General features: G+C 50.4%; 4 protein-coding genes across 4 annotated transcripts; 1 reads left to right on the top strand and 3 right to left on the bottom strand.

Moving 5' to 3' along the window:
* Nucleotides 1-379: 379 nt before the first annotated feature.
* On the bottom strand, nucleotides 380-2033 carry P168DRAFT_190553 (uncharacterized protein). Its single transcript, XM_024833014.1, has 3 exons — nucleotides 1786-2033; nucleotides 1544-1682; nucleotides 380-1425 (listed from the first exon to the last, which is right to left on the bottom strand). The coding sequence occupies exons 1-3, from the start codon at nucleotides 1934-1936 to the stop codon at nucleotides 411-413; spliced, it is 1305 nt and encodes a 434-aa protein (XP_024691317.1). The 5' UTR covers nucleotides 1937-2033; the 3' UTR covers nucleotides 380-410.
* Nucleotides 2034-3789: 1756 nt separating this feature from the next.
* Nucleotides 3790-4569, bottom strand: P168DRAFT_190543 (uncharacterized protein). The gene has a single exon (XM_024833013.1). The coding sequence runs from the start codon at nucleotides 4385-4387 to the stop codon at nucleotides 3944-3946; it is 444 nt and encodes a 147-aa protein (XP_024691316.1). The 5' UTR covers nucleotides 4388-4569; the 3' UTR covers nucleotides 3790-3943.
* Nucleotides 4570-8800: 4231 nt separating this feature from the next.
* Nucleotides 8801-9714, top strand: P168DRAFT_190472 (uncharacterized protein). The gene has a single exon (XM_024833012.1). The coding sequence runs from the start codon at nucleotides 8978-8980 to the stop codon at nucleotides 9479-9481; it is 504 nt and encodes a 167-aa protein (XP_024691315.1). The 5' UTR covers nucleotides 8801-8977; the 3' UTR covers nucleotides 9482-9714.
* Nucleotides 9715-10672: 958 nt separating this feature from the next.
* P168DRAFT_239131 (uncharacterized protein) lies at nucleotides 10673-11483 on the bottom strand (the record flags this gene model as incomplete). Its single annotated transcript, XM_024833652.1, has 2 exons — nucleotides 10673-11187; nucleotides 11255-11483. 2 exons carry the CDS (start codon nucleotides 11481-11483, stop codon nucleotides 10673-10675), a joined length of 744 nt encoding a protein of 247 aa, XP_024691314.1.
* Between the last annotated feature and the right edge of the window lie 492 nt (nucleotides 11484-11975).

Below are 11975 nucleotides of genomic sequence, written 5' to 3'. Positions count from 1 at the left end.
TGTTTGGATCGCGGTTGGAGTGGTGATGAATGTCGCGATGTATAGTGCGGATGGAGCGCGCCGAGACGCGGGGTCATGTGATGCTATCTTATCGGCTACCTATGTATGTATCAACTATGATGATGTGGAAAGGAATTACCAGTCGGCTACCAAAGATGTCTTGACACTTCTGCGCTTTGTGAGTAACCTCGTATTGCGACAGACGGTCATTTGGGTAGGCTCTTGCCGCCCGTTAGGTTTTCCTCATACTACGCATACCAAGATAGTGAGCACAAAGCAACAGCCTAGCGGCTTCGACATCAACAAGACTAGGAGTATATCGCCCCGCAATATCCCAAAACCCCCATAACAGGCTTGAAAACAAATATAGGCATACAGAGTACATGTTATACATCCAAATCCTTCCTCCTTTACAATCCCATCACCCCAAACGCGTCCGGCGCCTCTCCCACCTCAATCTCGAGCGGTTCCTCCTCGTATTCTTCTTCTTCTTCTTCGTACTCCTCCTCGCCCTCATGTGAGAAGAACCCCGTCTGTACCATGTATCCGAGCAGCGCTACCACGCCGCCAACGGCAGCCGCCACTGACACCAGCACGTCTTTCTTCATTCCCGTAGCATGCTTGGCTAGAGCTTCGCGCTCCACGTCAGACAGGTCGGCCTTGGATGACTCGACGGCCTGGCGTAGCCGGTTCTGCGCGCGGATGGAGCTCAGGATGGGGGTGTTGTCCGCGAGAGAGTTGATAAGGGTGTAGCCCACGGTTGCTAAACGGGCACGCTCCGGAGTCTGCCACGGTAGGTGCGACGGCGACGGTGACGGCGACAGAGACGGGTACGCGTCGGCGACCTTGACCGCCGCCGTACCGTAGCACTTGTGGCGCATGCGCTGGGTGTACGCTGTCAGGCTATGGGCCTTGCTCTTCATGGCGTCGCGCAGCCAGGGGAATGTTAGCTCCGGCACCAGCGCCAGCGCCAAGTATCCCGTGGCCAAACAATCCAAGCTGGTGGGACGGTCAGCCGTCACGAGGTAGTCCTTCCCGCCCAGCATGGCCTCCAGGGGCTCAAACAGCTCGCCTGTTAGCGCCTCGAGCCGGAACTGGCTCTGATGCGACGTGCGGCCCAGCAGCTTCGAGACGGTATCACGCGGACGCTGGATGAAGTTTGCGGGGATCTTCCCCGCCGCGACGGCGGCCGAGTGGTCACGTTTGCGCTGATCCTCCATGGCGTCCAGGTCCAGAGCGGAGAGGCCCAGGTGGGCGGTGCGGGCCTTTGCGGCGGAGTGGATGCGTGGGGGGAGCAGCCACTGGTTGGGCCACTGGAGAAGATCGCCGTATGCGGGGGAGGTGCACTGCCAGTAGTTCTGACTGGATACGTAGAGGGAGAGGTCGATGAGGGGTTGTGCGCGGGATTCAAGAAACGAGGAGAATCTAGTTTCAGGTTAGGTAACGCGTTTTGTGTATATGGGTTGTGAATCCTTCAAGGTTTCTTCGTGTTTGCAAATATGATATTTTGTGTGCTATATTGGGAACGGAGGTAGGAACATACGCCGTATTATCCGCTGTCTCCAGCGCGTTCAGGTTTGAGTCCAGGTCCCATGCGCCGTCCGAGTACTGCCGGAGGTAGTCCACAATATTGCGGAATTGGCTGACCCAAGTCGGGCCGTTCTTCAGCGCGGGTAATTCATCTGCGTGACGCGGGGGGTAATTCCGTCAGCCGAGGGCGCTAATGATTTCACCAACGGGGCAATAAACCGCGATGGCGTGCCAGGGGAGGGGATCACAACGTACTAGTCGGGGAGACGGAAGGGTCACTGCTGGCGACCAGCACCCAGGCGTCCTTAGGGACGGCTTGGGAAAAGTAAGCGATGGCAGCGAGACATTTCGGATCAATTGACGGCAGGGAAAAGGCCGGGCCCCAGACGTGTAGTTCGAGGACCATGATGCTTTAGACTTTGGGGGGTAGGCGGAGGGAGTGACGATGCGATATGGTGGTGTTGTGGTGGAGGATCACGTGGAGGGGTGCGCGGGAAGTGTCGGGTGCCTGAGGCAGCCTGAGGCAGCATCCTTCCCCACGCTGGCAAGCAATTTATCCAGAAACTTGATACTCTCGGAGTTACAGCCCTGATCCTCCGTGATGAATTGGGTATCTACTTCAACAACCAGCTGCAATGCAACAGAACAGGCGCCCCATCCACGTCGTTTCGATACCTTGCATAGGAGAGAGATAATACCAAATGTCTCACCCCCAGATGCCGAAGTAGATGCCGTCTACGCCCGACTGAAAACCATGGAGCGTTAATGTGCCATCTCCCTCCACACAAAGGCCGGCACCGGCCACTCAATCTGACACGGGGTCGATCATGAGCCGCATGTATTCAGGCAAAAAGATCCCAGGCGCCCGCATTCTCTACTGCAGCATGGCGCCGGCCGGATTGGCCGAAAGCGACGTGCTTAAACGTTGCAACCCCCTCGTGACTCTCCTATCATAGCAAGGTGGCATTCTCTTATCTGATAGGAATCTGCAGCCGACTCTCTCCCAGCAATGGGAGGACGATTATCCTGACGGTTTTCCCGGGTGTAGTGGCGGCCGAGTGGTCCAACCGGACGGATTACTCGAACTCCCGGCAGGGTACACGACATTAATAACGATGATGATATAGCACCACCGGACGCACCTCTAACCTAGTCCGAATTAGCAGCATTGTCAAAGTGAAACACCCCGTGGTCAGTTGACCTGCGATCGGACACTTGCCCTGGTCCTGGTCCTCGTCGATGATCGGATCTCGTCTTCTCTGCAGTCTGCAGTTTGCATTTGTAGTTGTAGTTTGTAGCTCTGTGCCCTAAGTCGTATACTTGCTATCCAGGGTTAGTCCGTACCTAACTGTAAGTAGACAAGGTACATCCCCCGTACTAATCATGTTTGCATCACCCAATTCATTCCATCCCAGCCCAACTCCATCTGCAACAAATACACAGCAATAACAGCAGCGGCAGAAGACCGACAGAATCCCGAGGGGTGAGCCATTCAGCCTCGGAACAATCCCCTCAAATTATGGAAGAGCCAACCCCACTCGTCTCCTTGCTGCTGGCTCCAGATAGGTAGTGATTCTTAGGCTTATCGCCTATCCAACCCTCAAGCCAATCCAAACCAGATCCTCAACAGAACATACACTTTCCCAAAGTCTATATTCCACACCATCATCCATATCCATAAACTATAATTCCAGCACGCAAACTATCTGCCGAAACTCGCCGATCGACACCAACCCGACTCGCATCTCGTATCAGCGCCACAAACGAGCAGGATCCCAACCCCCAAGCAACTAGCGAGCATCAAACTCAATAGACAGGATAAAAATAACACCCCTACCCAGACAACCCCCCCCCCCCCCCCCCAAATAAGCAAAAAAAAACAAAAGTCCCAACATTAACATCGCTCGGATACTCCGTAGATAAGGGGCGGAAACACCGAAAAAGAACGAAAGACTAAAGCCAAGGCTGAAGGATAGTATGTCATGGTTGAATAATCCGCCTCGAATCATCGTCCTACCGTCACCACAGGACAGGGATGGTGGCCCGCGCTATCGACCCACTAAGGGCGGCCCTAGTGGGCTCGATCAAGCCCGTTACTATTACTGTTAGTTACTGTTGCTGTTACTGCAACGGTGGTGGTGGAGGTGGTGCCCTGGCCATGCGCTCGTGAAACATCATCATCCCATTCTTACATGGAGAATCGCGGCTGTGTCGGGAGGGATAAAAATGGAGGTTTGAGATCTATCCCTTTGTTATGGGTATAGTGTTGGGATATATATATTTATACAATTAAATAATTGAATATAATCGTTGAGATATAATAATGGATAGATGAATGAGCAAAAGAATTAGATATATTCTGCAGATAACACTGACAGAATGAGATGCGTGCGTGTTGGGTATATTAAGTCTATTATACATGCCGTTGCTTCAGATAACAAAAAGAAAAGAAAAAGAAAATCAAAACAAAAGCCCAAACAAAGAAAGAAAAAGCGAATCGAAACAAATCGAAAACACAAAACGTTCCGTGTATGATAAAGAAAAGCCACAAAACGAAAGATAGGTAATTAATAAGTGATGTCGTCTTTTTCCAATTCGCATTCGCCCAGACAGACAAAAGAAAAAGAAAGAAGCAAGGCTCAGCCCATCCATCATCATCATCATCATCATTATCATGGACGAATGGGTGAGTCAAAAGCTGGTTGCCTACTTCTTCCTTCCTTCCATCCATCCAGCCTTGCCAGGCCAGGCCAGGCCAGGCCATGCACTGCCTGCGGAGCGGGCCAAGGCGCAAGGAAGGGCCAGGACCAGGGCAGAAAGGCACCAAACAAGGCCGTGCCATGTGCCCATGTGCCATGTGTCAAATCCCGAGTGCGGGTCATCATCAGTCATCCCACGCCCTGTGTGGGATGACGAACTCCACTGGCTGCCTGAGAAAAGGGAGCTTGTGAGGACAGCGCCCCGGTGCAATGGATCATTGCGCAGCTGTGCGTCATCTTGCCTGCGGGGATGCGGCTGCGTCGGGATCTGGTTGGTTGGTTGCGAAACGGCCGACGTCCGAGGTGATGAGCTGAGTCGGGGTTGAGCTGATGCAATTGCAAGAGAGAGGGCCTGGGAAACCAGGGGGTGGCCAATCAAGATGAAGACAAAGATAAAAAAAGAAGGATAATTAAGATAAATAAAACAGGAAATCGGATGCGACGGTTCGATGGAGGGGTGAGATCATAGTATCGTCGTCGGTTTTATCTCTCGGTTTCTTGCATGTTTATCGCCTCCGCTTTGGTGACTTGACTCTGCCCCCGCTTTTCGTTCGAAACACTTGACGTCGCCATGTCGCATGTGTCGCGCCCGGATTGCCATGAGTGTTTCCTTGGTGCGGGGGTGAAAACGAGGGGTAAAGAAAATGAGGAGCGCCCTGCGCTGGTGATTCGAAGAGTGTGGTAATAAAATCGGTAGTAGAAGAAAATAAATAATAAAAAGGATAATCATGTGGAATCCATCGCCCCGGAGGTAAAACGAAATCCGAAATGGAGCGAATGGAGGTTATGCAGGTATGCGAAAAAGCGTCGACTAAAAGGTGTAGTGTAGATCGCGAAAGGAGGAAATTCCAACGAGAATTAAGAAAGTAAATGAAGAATGGTTGTGTGGCTGCGGGTCGTGATATCCATGCTGAAGAATGCAACTCCGTTTGTTTGGTGCGCCGGTCATCAGGTGTCGTTCGTCTCAATAAGGTGTTTTGTCCAGTTACTTGGGGAGAGGAGGCAGAGGGCCCTTGGGGGGAGGACCCGGGCAGGGAGGGAATTGGGAAGCAGAACCGCCGACGGAAGGCATGTTGATTGTAGGTGGTGTAGGTTGGTGGTGGTGGTGGTGGTGGTGGTGGTGGTCGTTTGTGGTGGTTGGTTGTTGGGTTGGTATTGGCTGTGGTTCGATGTAGATAGGTATCTTTGATAGTGGTGTGTGTGCTTCGTCTGTCTTTGGAAGTATAGAGGTAGAGAGAAGGATCAATGATGGACGAGGACAACCAGCTTAATATATAATTGTTCGGTTCCTCAATCGAAAAATCAAAATCCATCAAAAATTAAAATCAAAAATTAAAATCAAAAATTAAAATCGAAAATCCAACTAGAAAAGGGAAAAAGGAAGAGACCAAAAAATAATAATAATAAAATCAAAAATCAAAAATCAAAAATCCAAGCAGGTAAGAAAATAATAATGTAATGATAATAAAACCAACAAAAGAAAATTATAATCAATCATAATACTACTAATTAAATGATCACTCCATAATCCCCCCCCCCTGCGGCAAGCTGAGCTCCACACCAGACGGGAGGGCACAACAGAAAACGAACAAAACGACGTCAGTCGAGTGGAGAAGGTGACCTCAATCGGCAATCCCAGGGAAATTTTCTAGAATGTTACCGAATGTTACCAGGCACCGTATTGCTCGCCCTCCACCGTCGTCACATTCCATTCCTGGAGGATAGTCTGAATAACCCGATATTCCAAGGAGATGGATGCCCTGTGTAACCTGGAGCACTCTATGTGCACCACCGGATAATTACCATTCAATAATAAATAATAATAATAAGATTATAGACAGAATATACTTGAAGAGGGGAAGAAAGAAAGGTTGAATGATGGCCGGGGAGGACACTTGGTTCCTGATCCGTTCCGTTCGTTCTGTTCGACCAGGACGGTAATTACAGCCTAGTGGTAGTGTGTCAAAAATTAAATTACATGACTTGGACTCCACACAGTTCTTTCTCAGCGTAGTGTAAGGGGGGGGGTGGAAGAAAGGAGAAGGACAGAAGAAAAAGGTCAGATAATCGGAACGGAAAGGCCCCACTATATCGTTCTTTTATGTCATGGTCATGGTCATGGTTGGGATTTGGTCCTTTCTTTTCCTGCTTCCTGATGATTTTTTCTTCTTTTCGCTTTTGTTCTAGTTTTGTTTCATTAAAGGTTCCAGATGGTAATCTTCTTTGAACAGAATTATACTCGAGTCATGATCAGGCTACATAATTATGGAATACGCAAAGCGTATTACATCACGGGGTCTGATGGAGGGTGACGGGATAGTCAACAAGGAATGCAAAGCGATGCGATGCGACGCCACGCCATGCAATCCGATGGGTTCACCAAGAGCGACGGATGATAATCGTCTTAATAATACGAAGGATTATCACACCGGGATCGATGACTCAATCAACCTCCCTGTATGGTAACCAGCTAGCTGCTCATCGTTCCCATGGCTAGAGTTTCCAACACGTGCCAGTTTGTAGATCCTGAAGGATTAGGGAGGAGAAGGCGATCCCGAGTGCAAGAGGTTAGAACAGGGAGATGAAACGCATTCGACGTAGTCCCTACGTATGTACTATGTACAAGCAAAGAGCGAAAGAGAAAGATAAGGGAAGAAAGATGTGGAGGAAAGGGAGGGGTGGGGAGGGAAGGAATCCTGAGCGATGATCGAAATTCCATCGTCGCAGTCGCAGCCTTGAGGGTTCAGAGTTGAGAGAGCTTTGGGGAGGGGGCTGGGATATCATACCGCACGGTCCCCCATCATTGGCTGCCTGAAAAGGATGATTTTCCAGGATCACATTCTTATGTTTCGTGTTCGTCTTACTGATAAAAATAACAATACGTCGTGACTAAAATAAATATCCATGGTGAAGAGGGCATTGGACAAGTGTTGGTGGTCCTGCCGTAGCCACAATGTCGGGCTCCCCAGGGGGTCAGGAAGAGAGGGGGAAGTGGCAAGGTGACCGTGACAGGTCGTTTCACCTAGACACTAGGTTTCTGATTGTTGGTCTCCAGGAGAGATGGATGATGGAACAGTATGGGGACAGGAACGGGATATTCAGGGGCTGAGGGTCGTCTCGGTGATTGGCTCCGCCCAACAAGATTCCGAGCGCTCCTTGCAGGTGATCATGACAGATCAGACACTTGCATTCCCATGTCTTTAGTTCAGCTGGTATTGGTCGGGGATGGTTCAAGTGGTTGATTTTTCCCAATCGTTGGTGGTGGTCAGACCGCTACGATCATGCTCCGGATTTGGTGGGATCAGGCTGGGATCAAAAGAAAAAACGAGGGGATTTTGTTAGTCAACGGTAACTAACGATGGTCGGGTGACTTGGTACCTGGCTAGAAGTCAGGGTTTACAAGATACTATGCATCTATAGATTAGAATTAGAATTAGAAATGAATGAAAAGGTACGAACTGGAGTAGAATGACACACCTCAATAGATTAATCAATTAATCTATAATATACAAATGTATCTACCAGATACTACAATGTCTTACAGGTCGGTCCCCCTACCCGGGACCTTCTCTGCAACACCCATGGAGACCAAAAATAAATAAATCTAAATCTAAATCAATAAGAAAAAGGAAATGAGAATAAGACACGTACAACACCCAAAGTCATAAATATAGAGACAGTTACCTAAAAACAAACCAGGATGAAGAAAGTATCATGGGCTTGAATGAGCGACCAACAAAAAGATCTCCTGCACGTCAGTCAACTCAAAAACAAAACCAAACCCATCAGCTCATCATACCAAGCTGATCCATCAGTGCACGCACAGTCGCACATATCCAGTATTACACACGCATGAATCTTCTTCCCCCCCCCCCCCCCTCCATGATGAGATTCGCCACTGGGCGACACTAGCGACGCGCAGGAAATTAAAGTATTATCAGCCCCAGTTGGTTCTGCAGCGAGAGTGATTTGGAATTTGGAATTTGATTAGATGGTGTGTATTGGATAAGGATACCACTGCAGAGTTTACCGCGCTAGTATTATGTACTCTCCTGTATTAATACCTGGTTAATGGTTGGTTAACCGTGTAAACCTGGCATAGTGTGTATTATATACTGTAATCTGGCTGTACGAGCACGCCATCCCCCCTTGGATAGCACTAACACAACCTAGTTCCCTTAGGTATGTACAACCCAATCGGTAATGGGTAGTACCGGTATCGCCGAATATCAGAGATACAATGGTGAGTGCTACAGAAATCCTGTCCGCTACTCCGTCCGGCCATTGATGGATTATTCTACCCGTGACTGATCGTCGAGTTAATCTTAGGTCCATTGTTGGAATCTTCTATTGGCCCGTCTTGTCAAAATTAGGATACCGGTCGGCTTGATCATCCCACATCTTGAGTGACTTGCACACGTTACATGGGTCGGGTCTCTCGGCATGGTTTAGCCATTGGAATGGAAGAATTTTTTTAAGATTAATAATAGATGTTCGAATGGAATAATGAAATAAAGAATCAAGAATGAGAAGAGAAACAGGAAAGACACGGTTGAGTTGAGGAAATGAGATCCCCACCGATGGGGGCGTTCATTCCGCGCCGTTGGGAGTAGTTCCCTACGATCATTGGAAGAGGTCCTTCCTCGGTGGGTTGCCGGTGGATCGCTGGCCGGGGGGAGCGATTCTCGATGCGGAGACGGACAAGTCGCTCTTCCGGTGTCTACCTAAGTGTTGACGGACCGGCGCGATGGAGCGCGAGAGAAAGGGGTTGGCGCTTAAAAACGGACTTTTCAACCGACAAGCGGCGGGAGATGGGCAAAATTGTCCGGAGACTGTATATACATTCAATCAAGTCCTCCTGGGTAAACCATGCGTTCCCATCAGTGGTATGGAATGAATACGAATGCGAAAACCGCCGGGTCGCATCCACAGATCGGACGGGATACCTCTCCCTAGCCGACCCGAGGGACATCAGAATAATGATCATCACCAGATACTCCGCTCTGTCGAATGGGTCAGAGTCTTCCAGAAACCGACCCGTCCGTGATTCACCGCTCCTTAGCTCCGTCCGGCGTTTAGTTGAGTTGACTGTTGAAAACCTGCAAGTCAGGCACCAACCACACTTGTCCTCACCAATCGCTAGTCCACCGTCCAGTACCAAGCTAGCGAGGGAGACGGGTGGATCCCAATGAGATAGTCCGGTTTCACCTTCAACCATGGTCCACTGTTTCGTCGTTCATCTTCATCGGTCTTCCTCCGTGGCAGTTCATGCCAATACAAAGAAAGTGAAGAATTAGAAAGAAAAAAATCATAACCGCGCCAACATCAAAAAATCGACCCAAAGTGACGTCAAACCATTGTAATATTCTGCAGGATGAGTAATGACGGCTAGCGACAGGCCAGGAACAGGAAGTCGGCCCCACCCTGACCGGAAGGGGATTGGACTACATACTCCGGTAGGAGGATCGAACTCATGGTTACTGTCGACCGTTCGGCTAATTACTGGAAGTGACATGAGAACGCGGAGTGTCTCGGACTTCTTTGCAATGGCTAAGCAGCGTGTTTGCCGATCTGAATCAGTCGTGGAGGGGTCTCCGAGTTTACCGAAAGATGAAACATACCCTGGTTGCAGGTATGACTTGCATAGAGGGTCATGGTTTATGCAGCGAGCCGGAAGTCTAACTGGCTCTCCGCGCCACACAGCAAACGTCGAATTGCGGTCCCGTTTGTCCCGGATAGACTGCGTCTGGCATGTATCAAGTTGAGAACGGATGTTCCGGGATCCGAGATAATCGCTGTTACTGTCTCGTCTAGGTGACAGGGTGCAAAGATTACACCAGCGGTACAGCTAGAGGCCAGACTAGCGCATTCCAGTACCTGGACTAGCCCTTGATCAGGTCCTCCGTCGGTACCTATCGACACCCTTGCAGAACCTCTCGAAGTCACTGCAACTCTCCACGGGACTCGGTCCTGGGCAGAACCATCAATCCAGGTCATACAGCAGCCCATCTGCAATTGCAGTGGGTGGTGCGACCCATCGGTTAGCGGTTGTGTAGCATCCATGAGCATGGAAAATGCCCGGATATTTGCCGTATGGGCGCGATGGTGGCGTAATTCCGAGCGGTGATTTTTTTTTCCTCTATTTTTTGGCTGCGCAGGTTGCACTGCAATGTTCTTGTATATTATTCCAGGGGTGGATAGATCGGAGCTGCATATTGTGGCTGCAGCGTTATTTCGAAAACAGCTGCGACGAAACCAGCTTCCTAGTCTTGCACTGTATGAAGGGAGACGGGAAGACAACAGCTGACTTGACTTGGGGTCGCACAAAGATTTCGAGCCTAGAATTAAGCAGGCCACAACACATGCTCGATTCTGCTTGGGCCTCACTCCTCATCCAAATCGGCCTGCGCCTGCGTCGATATCCACTCCTCCATCAGAACCTGGCGAGAGGACTCTGACTGCGTCGGTCGGGCCGACACCCGGTCGCCTTTGCGTGTGACCAGCAGACACAACGTCCAGCCGTAGATATTGAAACCCTCGTAGTTCGTTTGGAAACGCATCTTTTTGTCTTCGGTGGGCTCCTCCTCGTTCTTCTTCCGCTTGGACGCTCGCAGACGGGGCGGTTCCTCCGATTCGGACCCTCGTTGGCGTTTCCCATGCACGTCTTCCTCTTCTTCTTCAGCTACCTGCTCTGTAGCGCGAGGGATAGCATTCAGATCCAATTCCTCATCGTCGCTTTCAACCATGATGCCCGACTCGGCGGCCCCGCCGTGGCCATCGACCGTTCCCGCCCGTCGTGAATCGGAGGCGGCATCCGGGCCGTCGAACTCCTTGTGGCGGGTCAAGAGCGAATGACGGGTCCGCGATTCGCGGAGAAACAACGCTACTTCGAAGTCATCTACCACAACGATCAGTGAGCAAGTGTTCTTCCTTGGCGTAGGTAGAATCTCAAACAGGTGGAGTACCTTCTGCAATCACATCCTTGACAGGCTTCCCCTTCTTCCGCGAAAAGAGTCTCTCGTTTTCTTCGCGGAGCTTAGGCAGCACGAGAGGACGAATGGCGGCGAAGATGCGAGGGAGGATGCGATCACGGGGGTCCACAAGCCATCGCGTGTCCGAGGGGTTCTCGAGGTAAATTCGGCACTCCAGGACCGTGTACTTGCTGATGCGGAGGTATCGGCGGATGGGAGGCATGCTGATGGGGTACCTCCTAGGGTGGTGGTGTCTGATCTCGGTGATCTAGATGCTGGTAGGCACAGGTGGGGATATTCCCAGGGTAGCGGTCGGCAAGCTTGGAGCAAGGAGGTTGTCTCCTACTGGCAACGAGGTGAGCTGTCGTCATGCGGTCGGTGAGGTGCGGGCGCCCAAGCCAGCTGCCGAATTGGGTTAGTGAGCTGTCCACCACGTGGTTGAGATCTTGATTCTTTAAGTGCCAGCTGTGAGGGATGGCATGTCTACCTGCTGCTACGTAGTAGCCTAGTAGGTAAGGGATAGATATCCTAGCCTGTGTTTGATATACAGTAGCCGGCTACTCTATCACTTGCTGGTTAGTTGTGAATGATTTGTCTGACCGCTGTATATATACAGTGACCGTGTCGAGTCCATAGATCAAATCACCATGTCAAGCGAATGGATCTATATCTCGCCATGAGGAACCCACATTGCCAACACAGTCTTCAAGCATCC

Source organism: Aspergillus campestris (assembly GCF_002847485.1).
Source record: "Aspergillus campestris IBT 28561 chromosome Unknown P168scaffold_9, whole genome shotgun sequence".
In the NCBI taxonomy this organism is placed as follows: domain Eukaryota; kingdom Fungi; phylum Ascomycota; class Eurotiomycetes; order Eurotiales; family Aspergillaceae; genus Aspergillus; species Aspergillus campestris.
This window is presented reverse-complemented; position numbering and strand designations above follow the sequence as displayed.